The sequence below is a fragment of the Drosophila gunungcola genome, unplaced genomic scaffold (assembly GCF_025200985.1).
Source record: "Drosophila gunungcola strain Sukarami unplaced genomic scaffold, Dgunungcola_SK_2 000001F, whole genome shotgun sequence".
Lineage (NCBI taxonomy): Eukaryota > Metazoa > Arthropoda > Insecta > Diptera > Drosophilidae > Drosophila > Drosophila gunungcola.
This window is the reverse complement of record NW_026453197.1, coordinates 19,175,408-19,192,367: the sequence shown is the minus strand read 5'-3', so window position 1 is coordinate 19,192,367 and position 16,960 is coordinate 19,175,408. Positions and strand designations below refer to the sequence as shown.

The 16,960-nt window shown below is 35.3% G+C and overlaps 4 protein-coding genes across 4 annotated transcripts; 1 reads left to right on the top strand and 3 right to left on the bottom strand.

Moving 5' to 3' along the window:
- Positions 1-1,101: 1,101 nt before the first annotated feature.
- LOC128261828 (lopap) lies at positions 1,102-2,176 on the bottom strand. The gene is made up of 5 exons (XM_052995718.1): positions 2,038-2,176; positions 1,755-1,985; positions 1,617-1,702; positions 1,458-1,556; positions 1,102-1,390 (listed from the first exon to the last, which is right to left on the bottom strand). The coding sequence occupies exons 1-5, from the start codon at positions 2,058-2,060 to the stop codon at positions 1,251-1,253; spliced, it is 579 nt and encodes a 192-aa protein (XP_052851678.1). The 5' UTR covers positions 2,061-2,176; the 3' UTR covers positions 1,102-1,250.
- A 216-nt stretch (positions 2,177-2,392) lies between these two features.
- Positions 2,393-4,275, bottom strand: LOC128261352 (apolipoprotein D-like). Its single transcript, XM_052995013.1, has 6 exons — positions 4,182-4,275; positions 4,004-4,118; positions 3,190-3,320; positions 3,051-3,130; positions 2,887-2,985; positions 2,393-2,777 (listed from the first exon to the last, which is right to left on the bottom strand). Exons 1-6 carry the CDS (start codon positions 4,196-4,198, stop codon positions 2,551-2,553), a joined length of 669 nt encoding a protein of 222 aa, XP_052850973.1. The 5' UTR covers positions 4,199-4,275; the 3' UTR covers positions 2,393-2,550.
- Positions 4,276-5,020: 745 nt separating this feature from the next.
- Positions 5,021-6,614, bottom strand: LOC128261580 (apolipoprotein D-like). Its single transcript, XM_052995351.1, has 6 exons — positions 6,518-6,614; positions 6,311-6,425; positions 5,659-5,789; positions 5,522-5,601; positions 5,367-5,465; positions 5,021-5,303 (listed from the first exon to the last, which is right to left on the bottom strand). Exons 1-6 carry the CDS (start codon positions 6,532-6,534, stop codon positions 5,167-5,169), a joined length of 579 nt encoding a protein of 192 aa, XP_052851311.1. The 5' UTR covers positions 6,535-6,614; the 3' UTR covers positions 5,021-5,166.
- Positions 6,615-14,461: 7,847 nt separating this feature from the next.
- LOC128261582 (uncharacterized) lies at positions 14,462-15,474 on the top strand. The gene is made up of 3 exons (XM_052995353.1): positions 14,462-14,720; positions 14,778-14,891; positions 14,956-15,474. The coding sequence occupies exons 1-3, from the start codon at positions 14,649-14,651 to the stop codon at positions 15,388-15,390; spliced, it is 621 nt and encodes a 206-aa protein (XP_052851313.1). The 5' UTR covers positions 14,462-14,648; the 3' UTR covers positions 15,391-15,474.
- The last annotated feature ends 1,486 nt before the right edge of the window (positions 15,475-16,960 follow it).

Sequence of the window (16,960 nt, the reverse complement as noted above, 5' to 3'; positions counted from 1 at the left end):
AGAATCCCGAAAAGAAGACAAACCCAACCCTTGGGCCACCGCAAGGAATGCCAAATTGAATAAATAGTATACGCTATAATCTCCAAAGAGTAACCCAATAGCTGGCGGGCAAGCCACAAAAACTGCAGGCCCCAGTCATCCTTTGGCACTCAATAAATGTTATCCATCTATGTGCATAGCAGGCTCAAATGTCAGTCACATATTCCTTCAATCATCACGACGCCCTCTGGAGCGATTTCCCAAAGGGTCTTCAGTGCAACAATGTCGTGGAGAGGGGGCGGTGGGGGTGGGTAAAAAACATGGGCACAAAGTCCAATTTGTTTGTAATGGCATTACTTTGTTTACAAAACAAATTTTGTATGCATAGCGAGTAGTAGTGGTAGTCTTTGTTGGGAGAAAAGAGGTGAACTGCACACCCAACTCGAGGCAGTCTGGGACAACTGGAAAGCAAAAATGGAAAGGCGGACAAATAAAATATAGACAGTGAGATATATACATTGTGTATGTTTGCACAGCTTCTGAAAATCGTTGTACCAGAAAATTTCCCCAATGGTCGCTCGGAGTTTTCGTTTTGCAAGGACCCTCCATTCTGCCTTTTCGCTGTTTAATTTTACAATTGTCCTTTTTCGTTATTTCTGCCCAGGGAATGAGACGAGTGGGTGGGTCAGGTTTATCTATGCGCATCCGTTCCAAGTGCGGTTTTCTGATTTATGCTCCTCTCTGTTGGCCAACATTTGTTTTGCTTACCAAGGCCGACTGAACAGAGGAAAATAACCTTGTATTCTATCGATTAATTGCTTAAGTTGTCGCTTAATACCATTATGATTACGTTTTTTGAAAACTTAAATCAATGAAAACACGGAATGTGTAAGGAATATAAAAATCAACATAAAATACTGTTGTTTACTAACTTCACTAGTAAAGTTATCTAGGATAAACAAAGTTAATTTTTTAATTTTAAATAAATGAAATACGAAAATATTTTGATTTGTAATATTCTCCAATAGTATTTTAAGTTGACTTTCTTATTCCTTAACAAGTTTTTATAAATAACTTCAAAAAAGATATTCCTTGTCGTGCAGTTTGAAATACAAATGACTATTTAACTTTTCAATAAACTGTTTTTTCTTTGTCATGGTTTATTAATTATTATTGTACAACTTTTATTACTCAAAATCAATTGGTTATGCTTTTATAAATTTGGGCTCCATATTTTAATTATTTACATATCAAAAGAAGACCAATAAAATTTAAGTATCTTCAGGGCATGACTCCTGGGCAACTTTACTCATGTCACTTATAACAATCCCAGCATTATGTGCATAGTGCTGAGCCAAATATATTATATCCGTGGGGGGTAAACGTTTACGGGTCTGGATCACAGCCCAGTCTAAAAAATAAAATATATAATATTAATAATGAGAAAATCAAGTCTGTTTAAGCATAACACAACTCACGAAAACTGAAAATGTGGCTGGCATCAAAGCACATAAAGCGTATGGCAAAGTTATCATAGTCCGTATCCAGAACATAAATCAGCACCCCTTCAGGAAATGCTACAAACAATATTCATTAATGCTTTTTTATCAATAATTGCCAATAGCCAATACGCTTACCTGTATTTCTTGTGCCCAAAATATACCTTCCCATGTTTGCCTCTATTTTCATAATATCCGCTTTTCTTACCTTTACTGTACCGGTTCTGTGGAGGGAATTTCAATTACATGGCATTAAAATATATAACAAATTCGTACGCCAAACTCAGTTCACGGGCAACAACGTAAAATTTATCCGCAGTGTCTTCCAAAAATTCCGTTGACTGACATTTTGCTATTCGCAATGAGAGAGGAGGATAAAGGGAGTGAGTGTACCACTTTCCTCTAAAACGATCCATATCCAAGTCGCTAACTGATGTCATGTTTGATGGGCAGGGTCCATGGAAAGCCCTCATGGCCAAGGAAAATTGAAGATCGAGCAAAACAAGGCTTAATAATAAATGATGGATTAAACATTATTTTAAATGTATACTATACTCACGCAAAAAATGTCCACTTGTTCATGCTGAAAAAGTTCAACTAGAAATGAGAACAAAATCGTTTGGCCAGGCTAAGTTAAATCTACTTTAAACGCTTTAACACAGTTTAATCAAGATTTTACGAGTAATCTTTACACTAAATTTCCGATAAAGAAATCGTAAAAAAATCGCTTGGTTGTATAATTACTTATAAAGATGTCTAAATATATGCAATAATACGAAATTCCGAACGATTTTTTTCGAAAGAGCTCATTTCTATGTTTCATTGCATACTTTTAGAAAATTCGTTGAAAATATTTATGCAGTATAATTTTTATATAATAAATTCAATAATCATATTTAATAATTCGATTGACTTATTCGATTTTATTTTTAGCAATAACAACTAATTAAAATTGCTACTTTAAAGAGCAGCCAACTATCGATATATGTACACTTGAATATTAGCAGTTTTAGTAACTCAAAAAGTTCATAAAAATGTCGTAGAAACGCTCATAGAAGCGTTGCAGCCAATCTCATGCCTTGCCAATGGCATTTGGCACCACAGTGGTGACGAAGTGATCCACATCAAGCTCATCACTTCCAGCCAACTCAGTGCCATTGCCCTCCAATTCGGGGCAATTCTTCTGGGTGGTGTCGATGAGGAATGCCTGCGATATTTCATTGTCGTCTAAGATCTTCTTGGCCGCATCGATTGTCTCCGTTGAAGGTTCGCGCTCACGAGTTAGGATCCAAACAATTTCTGAAATTAAAATATCAATTATTATTCTGTCGCAAATGGTTGTCATCCCAAGTGAGTTACGAGACAGCTTGCATGCCAACGTTTTGAGTAGACTTCCGCGTTTACTTACTGAAATTAGCCAAGGGCGTCAGACTAGTGCAACTGTAGACAACGGCATATGATTCATAATCTGTGCCAAGCACCAAGTAGTTGGCCTTCGTTAACGACTCTAAAATGATTTGGACAATCAGCAAAATAAGCACAAGAGACCACTCGAAGTTTGGCAGTACTCACGGCCGGGATAGAATGCCACCGCCAATTGACCTGGTGCGATCAGCTTGGCTTTTCCAGTCACATTCGATGGATTTCCAGTTCTGTTTTGATTACATTTGATGAGTTTAATTAATTGTTATTATTATACTATTTTACTTACAATTGATTGATAGCTGCATTCAGCACAGACACGGTGCTGTTGTCTATGACACCATAATTGGCGTAGATGCATTTCTTTCCGATCTCGAAGGCAAATGGATATTTGGAGTACTCATACCAGACACCCATGTACTAACAAAGATGGAATATAATAAATAAAACATATTTATTTCCGGCTTTAAAAAACATTAGTCTAAGCAGATGCCCTTGTGAAAATGAATTAAAAAGTTACAACCTATATAGCAAATTTAATTAATAAGCTCTTTGAACGTAACAAACATTTGTATTATGTGAATGATTATGAGAATTACGACAAGATAAGAAAACTTTAATTAGTCATCATACGATAAATAGTTTTGTTTATTAGATAAGAAAATTTGATAAGATGTTGGTACCAAAACAATGAAATGTTTTAGCCAATTCAAATGAAAACAAATTTCAATTAGGGTCTCTGTTTTTATCTTATCATAAATTTGAAAGGGTCTAGAGTTTTCGACCAAATTTCAAGCAAAATCATGTTTGCTATGAATGGCAATTTATTGATATGCAAGTTTTACACTTTTTAAATTAGTGGATAATCCTTAAAAAAGTAATTGATGAGGTCATTGACATTTGATGGTTTGACAGATTGTCAAACAAAATATTGTAGTTAAAATAAATTAAAGATTATTTCTTGAAAACTAATTAACTGTTAAGGGTATTTGATCGTATACAGCTTTTGACTTTCGCATATCTAACAATAGTTCTTTGCTTTTATTTAAATGATATGATTGAGTAGATTAAGAGCTAATGCGATCGCTTAATTAAAGACTCACCGCCTCCACATCGAAGGTGTCCACTACTTTGACATCCGGACACTTTCCGGGAAATGGAATTTGAGCATTTCCCAGCCAAATTCCATTAACGACCAGCAATATAAGCAGGCACAAACTGTAACGATAATATGGTGATATGTAAATAGGGTATGGGCTTTTATTCTTGAGTGTCGCGAACCTCGACCGGTGATTCATTCTAGAGGAGAACTTAGTTTCCTAACACTTAGTTTCTGTTCTACTTCTGACTTAGAACTGAGGTTCGAGTGCAGCTGCCTTGTAACTTTTATATGCGAACCGAGAGAGCTTTTTTTTTGCGCACGAGCTTTTTTCAGTACGCCGACGCAATGTAAACAAAAACAATCGCTTGTGCTGTAAACAAAAGTGAAATGCAGACGATCTGGATGAAAGTTTTGGGGAGAGGGGCTTAGAAATACCCGTCTGGCAGTGTTCGCGTTACACTCGCTTAGCACATATAGAAAATTAGCCCGATGTCATTGTATTATTTACATAATTTTCGTATGCACATCGCGATGATTCGCTTTCGATAAGGGCTTCCGCATTGTGAGCGGAACAATTTGAAATGCTATCTAAAAGAGATTATTGTGGGAATGAGTTCAATGTCCTGGTTTTAGTTACTTATTAAATAAACGTAAACAATCTGGCCAAACAAAAATTCAGAAATGTATTTTAAATATCTATTCGTTTTGTTTTGACTATTACAGTTGTCCGTCAATATTGTTAAAATGTGGGAAATAAAATTGAAAAAAAATATTTTTAATAAAATAACATTATTACACGTGAAAAAAGTAGTAGTTGTAGTGATTAAACAATTGATTGATGATTTTGTAAGTTTTCAATTTATATTTTTGACAAAAATGAAAGGGTAAAATATTTATCGACTTAGTTATTTTAAGCGTCTGTCGAAATAAAAACTATAACTGTCCATTAATTTTGGAAACTATTATAATGTATATAAATAATAACATTTAATAACTCGATAGATTTTTTTTGCTTTTATTTCTCACAATAATAACTAATTGATTCATTTCAGAACATTCAAATATTGACATTTTTACACTTGAATAATAGCAGTTTAAGTAACATAATTTTGATGGCTTTTGCCACCACAATGGTGACGAAGTCATTCACATGTATCGCATCATCTACTGTTGGGGGCAATTATTTTGAACAGTTTTGACGAGAGGTGCTTGCGATATCTTATTATCCTCCAAGATCTTCTCGGCCTTATCAATAGTCTCCATTGAAGGTAACCGCTCACGAGTCAGGATCCAAACGAATCCTAGAGTTACGAAATTAATTACAATTCTGTCGTTGCCAGTTAAATAGCTAATAATTAACTTACTAAGATTGGCAAAGGGAGTAATGCTAGTGCAACTATAGACAACGGCATATGATTTGTAGTCGGTGCCCAAAACCAAGTAGTTAGGCTCCGTTTGCGGCTCTAAAATGAGCTGGATAATAAAAAAAACGAACTACTTCATTGCTCGAATTACTCACGGCCAGGATAGAATTCGACTGCCAATTGACCAGGTCCAAGGAGCTTCGCTGTTCCAGTTATATTCGAGGGCTGTTCAGTGCTGTTTTGATAGGGTTTAATTAACTTAGTTTATTGAAATCAATATGTTTTTACTCACAGTTGATATATACCCGCGTTGAGCACAGATACGGTGCTTTCGTCTATTAAACCATAGGTGGCGGAGATGCATTTCCTACCGATCTCAAAGGAAAATGGATACTTTGCGTACTCATACCAGACACCCAGGTACTAAAACAAATGGAAAATTAATAAATTAGTCCTAACTATTTATGGCTTTAATGTTTGATTATATTATGACTTTAACTTAAACAGATCTTCGAGTGTCACTTCACTTAATTATTAAGCTCTTTTCACGTAACAAAGTTATTTATTATGTGATGCAATACAAAAAAAAATATAATCAAGAAAACTCAAGTGTGATTTGTTTATGTTAAATAAAAGTTTCTTATTCATCGTGACAATTGCCAATTTTGTTTATTAGAAAGGAACATTTGATAAGATATGGTTGCCTTAAAAATTTAATGAATTAACCGAATCAAATAAAAATTGTTTTCAATTGAGGTCTTATCTTGCAGCTGAATAGGCCTAAGACTTCACACGAAGTTCCAAAAGTATTTGCAATCAAAATCACTATCAATGGCGCGTGTCTACTATTGAAGATGAAATTAATTTTATAGTTAATTGTTTTGACTAAGAATTCTAAGTTGATGGAATGAAAACCAATGCGATTGCTAAATCTAAGGACTCACCGCCTCCACATCGAAGGGGTCAACAATTTTGACATCCGGACACTTGCCGGGAAATGGAACTTGGGCACTTCCCAGCCAAACTCCATTTACAACCAGCAAGATGAGCAGCCACAAGCTGTAACGATAATTAAGTAAAAAAAAGTATATATTATTTACCAAATAAACATTAAAAAAAGGTATTTGTTAAAATTTTTTAGTGGAGCGCACCTTGACCGGTGATTCATTGTGGAGAAGAATTAAGTGATACGAATGAACTACTTTTGGATTAGGACTGATGTTCGACCGTAGCTGCCTAGTCCCTTTTATATGCGAACTAAGTGACAACGAGCTTTTAATTATCTTTTTGTGAACTTAGTTATTTTCATTATCAAAAATATTCTACTTGAATGAGTTTATGCTTCACATTAGTGCGAGGCATGACAAAAAAAAAGGTTCGGAATGTTAAAAAAAAAGTTTATAAAATTTTTGTATATCATATCTTAATTTTTTTTAATTTTTAGATAACTAGTCAACAAATCTTAAGGTTCAAGCTATGGGGGTTATAAAAGCAGTTAAGTTCAGTCCATCGAAATCATCAAAAAATGTACTAAAATATATTTTTGTAAATTTACTCTCTATATCTAATATTTTAAATATTAAATATAACAAATATTTAATTAAATATATAATTTAATATAAACGAAAATGGTTATTCTTATCATCCATTCAAAGCAAAGCTTTTTCTCCCCATGTGGATTGCATTTGTGGCGCCATCTACTCACTCTTCTGACGGCGCCATCTGTTGAGCGCTTTGCTTTTTGCTCGATGAAATAAGTGGATTTTTTCGTATATTTGAGGTTCCTTCAGCTCGTATCCTTTATCTCGCACTCAAACTGGACAGGAAAACTGTTGACAGTGACGAGATTTCTGCGGTTTTTTCTCTTTTTGCAGATGGTAGAGGTAGGGAAATTACGTTTTCCCATATATTATTAAATTAATTAAATGTAAACCACAAATTGAGTTAAATGTTCAAAAATGCCCGCCGGACGAATGCTGACGAAGGGGTTTTTTGGGTTGAAGAGAGATTTTCCAGGTGATGTATGTTTCGGCTAGGGTGGATTGAATAGTGTTCGTACAATAACTAAATATAGTACATTTCATTCTATTTTAAAATATTTTTTAACAGCTTTCAGTTTGATTTTACAGCTAAAAATGGAAAATCATTTTTGCCAATAACTTAACATAGATTTTTTAACTGTTGAGTAAGAACTACCCTCGTTAAAGCACTCATATTTTTTTTTCCATATGCGGCTTGTGCATATTTTGAATGGCCAGCCAACTATTTGGGGTATGGGAATTTATAGCGCATTGCCCCCTGAAAGGATTGCCCCGTTCGGATGGATGGATGGATGGATGGATGGCCTCTGCTCGGATTTGCTGTGGCTGCCACTGTTTGTTGCATGCAGCGTGTAGTAATTAAATTTAAAATATGTACACATTTGCCGGACATCTGAGCTTAAAAACAGGTGCAATGCTTAAGGGGGAATGGTGATGTGGGGTTCCAGGGATAATTTGATCAAAGGCAACCATAAGCCTGCAGCTGGGAGTGGACAGATGAGATCCGGCTGGTTATTACAGGCCAGAAGTGCAGTTTTCATCCATATATCCTCTGCCGAGGACAGGGGCGTATTTTGGGAATAGTCCCAAAGGGCCATACTCATTTTATTTAATTAATTTTAATATACTTATATTATTATTTTCAAAAATTTGGTTTATATTTGGGGTTGAGTCCTTAGTATTTCCTGCGGTTGGTCCCCTTTGCAACCTGTCACTGTGGTTCATAAATGTGGTTCAAAGTGCATTGACAATTGGAGTTGAGTGCGTGAATAACATAAAATGACGGAAATTGATTTAAAAAAAATTTCATTACCTTAAATATATACAACAGAAAGTTTATTTTATAACACAGAAAAGTTTTAAGACTTTAAAGTATTTAGTATAGGCATATTTAAAATTCCTTTATATTTATTATTTAAATAAATAATTATCCCAAAACTTTTTATATAAGGAGTAAAAATAAATTGAATTTAATTAAGTGAATTTAAAAGAAGCACCTACAATAAACACCTTTAATAAAATGTTTAATGATAATAATGGTCTACATAGGATACAAATTTATAATAACCTAGATTAAGAATTAATAAAAAAACTGTTAACTAATTTTGTCCATCCAGAAAGATCGTGTCACGTTGGCATTTCAAAAATCCCTGCCCTTTCCACAATTCAATCACTTTGCCATTTTAAGTGCTCGAATATTTTGTGGTTATTCATTCGCTTTATGGGCATTTTGTTGAATGTAATTTGATTTAAACAGAATTTGGCCTGATATATAAAAATCAGTGCAGTGCCACAGGATATGGGAAAATATACGTGAATATATATGGAGTACGCGTGTGGCTATTTAATTAAGTGGCTACCTTTAAATCCAGCCGCCAAAATTGAATTAATTTTGATTATTTTTGCAGTTCAGATGGGTTCAGGTTGCAACTGCTACAGCAATCAACAGTTGACATAAGAAAGGAGTCCCATTCCCATTCCTCCGAAGGGGGATCACACTAAACTGTCGGCTAAATAACATTCAGGCGAGGACAGCTGGAACAGCAGCAACATCAAGTGGGTGGAGACACACTCCGGCGACCTTTAACCCGAGCGTGGGAGTTGCGAAAGGGGGGGGGGTTGGGGTGGGGAAGGCGTGGGAATTGCAAAACATGACGCAATTTGTGCTCGCTTTTGTTGGCAGCTCCCTTTTGCATGCCATTCTCCTAGGATATTACCAACTGCTCGTGTTCTCCTACGCACGCAATGGGCCATATATCAGGATGGTTCCAGGGGGCAGGGAGGTGCTGGCCAAGTGCCGCCATTAAACAGAGATATGGCCAAGAAGTTCGAGCCAAAAAAAAAAAAAAAACACTGCTAGTCTGGGAAATAACTCAAAAGGAATAATTGATAAAGAATTTAAACATAAATCCACAAGGCTTCTTATCTATATTTGATGACATTGTAACCAAACCATCATATAGACTTTTAAAAATGCTTTACGTGTTCAGGTTATTCTGAGAACTATTTCTCTTATATTTCCATATATTATAACAAGAAATACGTCCAAAAAGAAACTCAAAAGGAAAAGTTGATAAGTAATTGAAACATAAATCCACAATTTAAGCCTAACCAGCATCCTTTATTGAAAGGAATAATTGACTCAGAACTATATTTTTAAGTCCCCAATATATATACTCGCGAAGATAATACTAACTATTACGATTTCAGTTTTTCAACTAAAATTAAAATGGTATTTTTTTTTAATATTTAATAAAGCACATATAAGTAATTAAAAGAAACGGTTATACATACTTAATCTTAATCGCTTACATTTATCTTTTCCCATTTGATCTTTTATAGTTTTCTTGTACCACATACTCTCTCAATCTTTACATCCAACATAATACCTACCTGATCACCTGCCACACCATTAAACCAAACCATTCGCACAGCCATATCCCAAGTTTTTCCACCTTATTTTGATGTTGCAATCGTGGACAAATTTATTTATTTAGCACATTGTTTTTCGCATCGCTCCTTTGGGCATCAGTTGTTACCCCGAGTCAAACAAAAAAAAAAGAAGAAAATATTGGGAAAACGCGGAAAAGTCTGGCACACAAGAAAGCTAACATTGAGAACAATAACAATAACAACTCGTGGCAGACAACAAAGGACAAGGGGGATACCAAGTCTCGAAAGTATTTTGATTTGTGAAATGCTCGTAAGTATTGTCGTTTTTGGCGCTGGCGCTGGTAGCAATTTCTTAAATTTTTTATAGCGCATAACCTGTCTGGCACACATGTGCAAGCCCCCTTAGAAAAATCTCTCCCAAACCAAAATAACTAAGGGAAAAACCCACCCACAAACGCAGCTCGCAGTTCGCAGGACGAAGACGTTGGCAAACGCTTATTGCATTATCCTTCTTGGCCAGAGGCAGTCACTCCCCCGGATAGATGTCGGTCTATGGAAGTGGAAGTGTTCAGGAAGATATATCCGCGCCAACTGCCGCAGCTGATGCCACTTTTGGCTCGTGGCAGCCGCGGGCTGTTTGCCTGTTTGTTGTTATCCCGGTTATGGCTGCAGCGCCACGGCCAACAAAATCATATTCCATCGAGGGTACATCGAATACCTGCTACACTCGCCGGAGACTAATGGCCTTTGCCTTTGTGACTTTGCAGACGAAGTAAAGTCATGTTTTATTATTTACATAAATAAAAGAAACACATTTAGCTTTAGCTTTTTAAGAATTAGTAAGGCATATAAAGATTTTTGTTATTATATCAGATAGGACTTTTAATGAATGGTAACATATCTTATTCATTAAGTGGAAATCTTAAATTTTGTTTTTTAAATTATAAACCAGGCAAATAAAGCTTATAAATAGCGTTTTAATATTTTTAAGGTTTAGTAATAATATTTAAAACACTGGAAACATGATAAGCCTTTTTAATATATATATCGGCTTACACTTTGACTTTTTATATATCCCAAATATTTACTTTAACAATATTTCAAGAATATATTTACTTTTTAGAAATTACCAAAATTCTTTAAAAGTTTTATTAAATTGTATTTTTTTTTATAAGAACTATTATGCCCTTCCAAAAAGGAAAGGAATCATGAAAATTGGCACGACTTCAGCTGGGCTCCGTAGAATTCAGCTCCCACACCTCATACTTATCACTACCCCCACTTTCTTTATTCTTCCCCAGAATGCTTGGCGAGAAATGTTAATACCGAAAAAAGCGAACCATTTGCCGCAATGAAAATCGCGTAAATTTCATACTGATTGTAAGTGTCGCCGTTTTCTTGACGTTGCCATGAAGGCAAAACCTAGACGGACAATACACAGGTAAAATTTTGAATTTTTTTTAGATAAATACTTTAGTTTGACTAAAGTTTAGAGGGTGAATATATTTTTCATTCAAATATTTTAAGGTTTGCTTTACAAACTATTTGTAAAAAAAATGACAAACTACATATTTGAAAATAAAAGAAGTGTCCCTTCTTTGCTTTGTTAAAAATATTTACTTCTGTAAAATTATTTAGAAAAGGTTACATTTTTTAAACTACGAAAAAAATTTGAAAAAAAATATTTAAATGTATTTTAAAAATACCACATAAATGGAATAAAATAGAAAAAAAAACATTATACGGTAAAATCAATAAAGTAATTGCTTGAAAATAAATAAAATATTGGTTAATATAATTTTAGAAAATAAGATATTTTTTCTCTGTATAGGAGATGTAGACGGAACTGCCATGGCCGTCTGTTTCCCCTCATCGCCAGTAACTTTCCGATTCCCTCCGACTTCCGAGTTTCCTCGGAACTCTGCTGTTGGTTGTCGCCTGCAGATTGTCAGCATTGTCACAATTGCAATTTTTAGGATGGCATGGGATCCGCTGATTTGGTTGCCATTTCACCATTTCACAATTTCACCATTTGAGCGTTTCAAACATTTTGCGGGCATTTACCATAAAGAGGGAAGCGGATTCAAATCGGAATCCGAGCCAAGAACGTCATTCGATTGCGTTAATAGTCGAGAGTGGCGACCAATGCCAGCTGCAAATCTTACAAATTGCAAAAGTTTTTCTTTCCACTTTTTTTTGGTTTTCTTCTTTGTTGGCTTATGTGTTTTATACATATGTAGTTGTCATCTTTTGTCTCAGGGGTTTTCTTTTCGAAGAGGTATTCAAGGTATGCTGGAACTTCTTTTCGAAAAAATGGTAGATTGATAATTTTAAGAGCAAATAATATCACTTTTTAGAAAAAATATCTAGTTCAGTTCAGACTTCAAACTCAATTTTTTTAAATATTAATTTTATAATAAATACAATAAAATAATTGTTTTTTTTTCCACTTACAAACTAAAAATCCTCATAAGATAAAATGTTTTCCCCACTAACAAAGAAATAAGTATTTTTTATTATTCGCTGGGCCACTGAACTACTTCTTTATCTTAAAGTTATAAATATTTCAATACTTCTATTTATTACTCAATTTCTTAAATTATAATAGGATCGGAAACTAGCAGACTTTTTTCACTTACAAAAAAATAAGTGTTTTTATATAATAATCTCTTTTTTAAAATTTTTAATTAGATTAAAAATAAAATCTTTTTTCCACTTACCAAACAAATGTGTTTGTTTAATTTATTCCAAAAATGTTAAAGTTCTTTAATCTTTCACTGGGCAAACTTCTTTTTTATTCTAAAATTCTATACAGCTGGGTATTACTTGCCTTTTTAAGACTTAAAGAAAAAGTCACCTTACAATGTTATGTTTTATTGATTTAACCGACTGCTCACTTTGTATTCGAGCATGTCTCTTCGCTACATTCTATATTTGTTTGACTTCTGTCGAACTATGATTAAAAAATAATTTCGCAAAAATATTGAATCACGTCGCGTACTTGGCAGCTTGGCAGTCAAAGCGAGAAGCGAAAAGCGTTTGCTAGAAGACGGATGGCGTTTTTTGATGGCCGAGAATCAAGTTTGCTTTTACGTGCCATATAGTTGGGCCCGGGAACGTGGAGGAATGGAGAATTTCGGGCCTGAAGGATGTCAAAGGTCGGTCGCAGCTGCTGCAAATGGCTGGTGCTTTGGCGAAATGAGAGGGCACCCACCCAAAATACTCACTTTTGGCTATGAGAAATCGCTCGTCATTATCGACGCCTGCGAAAATCCGCCAGCTCAGACACACACACACACAGTCACATGCGAAGGCGCCATAAATTATGTTACTTCCCATACACATACAGTATATATCTATATGTATATATAGACATCTGGAGCCGTGAAAAATCGTGCCCCAAAAACTTTGACCCAACCCCAGGAAAACGAACTTATTGAAAATCACTTAGACACACATGTGACGTTCTCTCTAGTTCGTGAGCATGAAAATGGTCTATAATTTATGTTTGTTGGGGATTTGAATTGAGGGAGGGTTAAACCACCGAAAAGCACCTAGGAAAACTTTACAAAACGGTAACCGGAATGTTGCCCCCAGAATTGCACTGTGCAGCCAAAAAGGATTGGCAAAATAAGCCCCAAGGAGTGTCAAAAAACTGGACACACTGGACAGTCGGAGACTCTAAAGGCTACTTAATAGACAGGACCACCGGCTAAGACCGCCAGCATGTGACGACAAACTCATAATTTATGGCCACATCCCGACCAGACTTCGAATGCTATCTCTTCCTGCTAGGATACCACCCATTCCCCTGCAGGATCTCAGATTCGCTCGGCATTTCGGGCCTGTCAGTGTCGTCTGTAATTGTTTTCCTAATGGAGGGGAGAGCTAAGCTGAGCAGGACCCCAAAAACATGACCGCACTTAAGTTGTCAGCCCAGTTATGGGCGTGGACAAATTTATGGGGCCCAACAAGCAGACCCAGATAATCGCCTTGAAAATGTTTGGGGGGCTTCTCTTTGTGGATTAGAATGCAACTCTGGCTCCGGAAATCACTTGTGAAATGCAACCTTGAATTTTGAAGACAACCAACACTGACAAGTCCTTTAATATGAATTGGCGTATTGAAGTGATTAAGTAAAACTTAAGACTTAAAAACTAAATAGTTGTGATATAAAAATATCACAAATGACATCCTTAGAATTTGTCTAACGAAAAAAGCACTATAAATTAAATTGCAACTCTGGGACCAAAAATCACTTGTGAAATGCACAGTTTATGGATTTTGTCAAAAAAATAACATAAATTTGTTTATTATAATCAAAGATAATAAAAATATCACAAATGACTCTTTTAGTAGTTTGATAGCGAATCAAGAAGATATATGTTGATTTAAATGCAACCCTGGGCTTGTGATATGCAATGTGGTAGTAATAACTAAAAAAAAACGAACTACCTAAAAAAAAAACTTTTTTAATACGAACTAAATATCAAAATTCAATATTTTATTTCAGCTCTCATAAATTTGCTGTTAAATTTATAATAGCTTATTTTCAAAGACAATCTTATGCATTTATGAAATCCCTTTTCTTGGACAACTTACAGCACTGTTGATGGCCTATTAACACCAAAATCTATGGATCTCTGATGAAATAGACTCCGGTCACACTCAAAGCACGGCAAAACTTTTTTGACAGAAATTGTGCTGATAAATTATATTGTAAAATCACTTTATAAGCCCCTAGATCAAAGCACTTCTGGAAACAAAGCTCACACGCGGATAAATTTATAACATCATCAAAATTCTCGTTGAGCTGAAACAAGATACGTTTTGTAAAACTAATAAAGCCATGTTTCTGGACGCTTTTGGGAACCCCAAGGAGGTGACAGCCGACAATCTAAACAGCTATTCTTATGATCTGGTATAAAGTATGCCTAAATAATTATATATAATATACAATATAGTTATTTGAATGCAGCATGGCACTAAACTGCTGACATCGGCGGAGGTTGAGTTCTTTATGCCGCCAAATTGGCATGGTACTATCTACAGTTCTGATGAGTTGCTGTATAGCTATAGAAAGCGATTTAATGTGAGTGGAGGAGTTACGTTTTGTTTTTTTTTTTTTTTAATTTTTAAATTATAAACATTACCAGCCGGATCCAACTCTGCTGAGCTTCCATTCCCTGCAACCCTACGAACCCGAGTTCATTTGCTGCAAGAATGCTGTTGTGGAGTTGACGCTTTTGCCGGCTGGCCAAAGTCTCTACAGCGATAAGGATATCGTGGTTTTTCTGGTCAAGCAGCCAGCTGATGGAAGAAATGTCCTTATTACAAAGGAACTGGGCTCTGAGCTGAACTTCTTCCCCCACAACCATCACTATCATGCCAGGATCATGGACGAGGGCATCGATGTGGTCTATGTGGATGACAAGATCTACAATGGAAATGGTCCCCTTGGCTATCAGCACCAGCGATTGTACAATGTACTGCGGAATATCCAGCCGGGTGCAGTTCTCAGCCTTTCGGGTCGTCCTTTGCCCGATGTCCTGCGCAGTGTCTGCCGAAAACCAGCCAAGGAGCACAATTGAGCAGAGGTATCTCCTCCCCCCAAAAAAAAACCATATCCCATGCCCCCAACAGTTCGGTTAATAAATTTGTGACTCCAATGGAGATTCGTCCAGCTCGCCGATTGTTTGCATATCTGATGGCGACGCATTAGTCTCAGTTGGTTGGCCCAACTGTCTGGGCATTTCCTGTCTGCCAATTGATTTGATTATATAGTACTTCTTGCTGCAGAGGAAGTGGAAATCTAGAGGAGATTATGAATCAGTTTGATTATTTTACAGGGTTTGGGTATGCGTTTTGCTATTAATCCTTAGAAATTGGCTATTCCTTCAATTTACTTAAATATATATTTACCTAGTATTCTAAATGCTCAAAAAAAGAAGAAACGTTTTTACAGTTATAATCAAGGTTCAAGAGATTTGAAGTATTTAAAATAACGCTTTTGAGCAGAAGCTGTTTATTAAAATATGAGAATGAAAAATACTGGCTTTTTAAGCTTTATTAACTAAAATCACTTCTCAACTTTGTTATCGATTTTTAAAATTGAAAATATTTTACCTGATGCTGAGTAAATGCTATTTGTTAAAAACAAGTTATAACATTATCAGAATTAGACCTAAAAACATGTCGTATGCTTGATAAATAGATGTATTAGGGTTTAAAATATTTTACCTTATGTTATTTGAGTAAATAATATTTAACAGAACACATATATTAATATATGATAAATAAATATATAATTATTTATTTAATTTAGTTATGAAACATACAGACATACTATCTGCTTCTAAAAATAGTTTTCTTAATTGCACCCTGTAGCCAATTAAAATAAAATTACAACAACTTTCTAGTTTCCCATTAAATCATCTCAAGTATTTTCTCCATTTCCCAATCCAGTTGTCAATAAATATTTCTGGACTAGGCAAAGAACAATCCTTGGCATAAACTTTTAAGTCACCCCCACTTTCGACCCTCCAGCTCGCATTAGTATTCATAACAAAATGTCATATATTATATTTTTGGGCGTACCAATGGCCAAATCCCTTTGGGCAACGCACTGCGTGACATCTTTGTTTGTGGTCTGACCTCCTGCACGGCCAAAAAATAATCTCCATCCTTTCTGGATCCCAAGTCCCCAAATTCCCCCATTTTTAGGATCCCTTGGCCTTCGGCTATTCGATGGCTTTGCAATCGCTTTACTCTTTTGTTTTGTGCCTGGAATATCTAATGGATGCGTGCAACTAATTGAGTTGAGGATTTCGCTTTCCTTCTTGAATTTGCAAATCCTTTTCCTGGTAAAAATCGTTTTTATTCTTATTGTTGTTGGCCGACCATTTTGAAAGGTCTTAGTACTTAATAAAGCGGATGTGAGGATTTCGTAGAAGGCACAAACAAATTTTACGCAAATCAAAAAGTTAAACATTCTAGGGGAAAAGTTTTCAGCGAGAGTTGTTTGAGGAATTTTGAGAAATCTTTGATACAATTGGAAAAAGAATATGGGTCATTTTGATTTTGATTTGATTTGTTTAGATTTGTTTAGATTATATTTTGTTTAATTTTTGTTAAGTTAAAGAGCAATATTAAGTTCCACAA

What these genes read in the sequence shown, in the direction of transcription:
- LOC128261828 (XM_052995718.1), bottom strand. Translation starts at nt 2,060, where the DNA reads ATGAACAAGTGGACATTTTTTGC. An exon ending in AACAAGTGGACATTTTTTGC is followed by an intron (nt 1,986 to 2,037) that starts GTGAGTATAGTA and finishes TTTATTATTAAG; the next exon opens with CCTTGTTTTGCTCGATCTTC. An exon ending in GCCCGTGAACTGAGTTTGGC is followed by an intron (nt 1,703 to 1,754) that starts GTACGAATTTGT and finishes TTCCCTCCACAG; the next exon opens with AACCGGTACAGTAAAGGTAA.
- LOC128261352 (XM_052995013.1), bottom strand. An exon ending in ACACCTTCGATGTGGAGGCG is followed by an intron (nt 3,321 to 4,003) that starts GTGAGTCTTTAA and finishes CATCTTTGTTAG; the next exon opens with TACATGGGTGTCTGGTATGA. An exon ending in GGTGGCATTCTATCCCGGCC is followed by an intron (nt 2,986 to 3,050) that starts GTGAGTACTGCC and finishes AAATCATTTTAG; the next exon opens with AGTCGTTAACGAAGGCCAAC.
- LOC128261580 (XM_052995351.1), bottom strand. An exon ending in AACGCGGGTATATATCAACT is followed by an intron (nt 5,602 to 5,658) that starts GTGAGTAAAAAC and finishes CTATCAAAACAG; the next exon opens with CACTGAACAGCCCTCGAATA. An exon ending in TACTCCCTTTGCCAATCTTA is followed by an intron (nt 5,304 to 5,366) that starts GTAAGTTAATTA and finishes TCGTAACTCTAG; the next exon opens with GATTCGTTTGGATCCTGACT.
- LOC128261582 (XM_052995353.1), top strand. Translation starts at nt 14,649, where the DNA reads ATGTTTCTGGACGCTTTTGGGAACCCCAAGGAGGTGACAGCCGACAAT. An exon ending in ACAGCTATTCTTATGATCTG is followed by an intron (nt 14,721 to 14,777) that starts GTATAAAGTATG and finishes ATTTGAATGCAG; the next exon opens with CATGGCACTAAACTGCTGAC. An exon ending in GCTATAGAAAGCGATTTAAT is followed by an intron (nt 14,892 to 14,955) that starts GTGAGTGGAGGA and finishes AAACATTACCAG; the next exon opens with CCGGATCCAACTCTGCTGAG.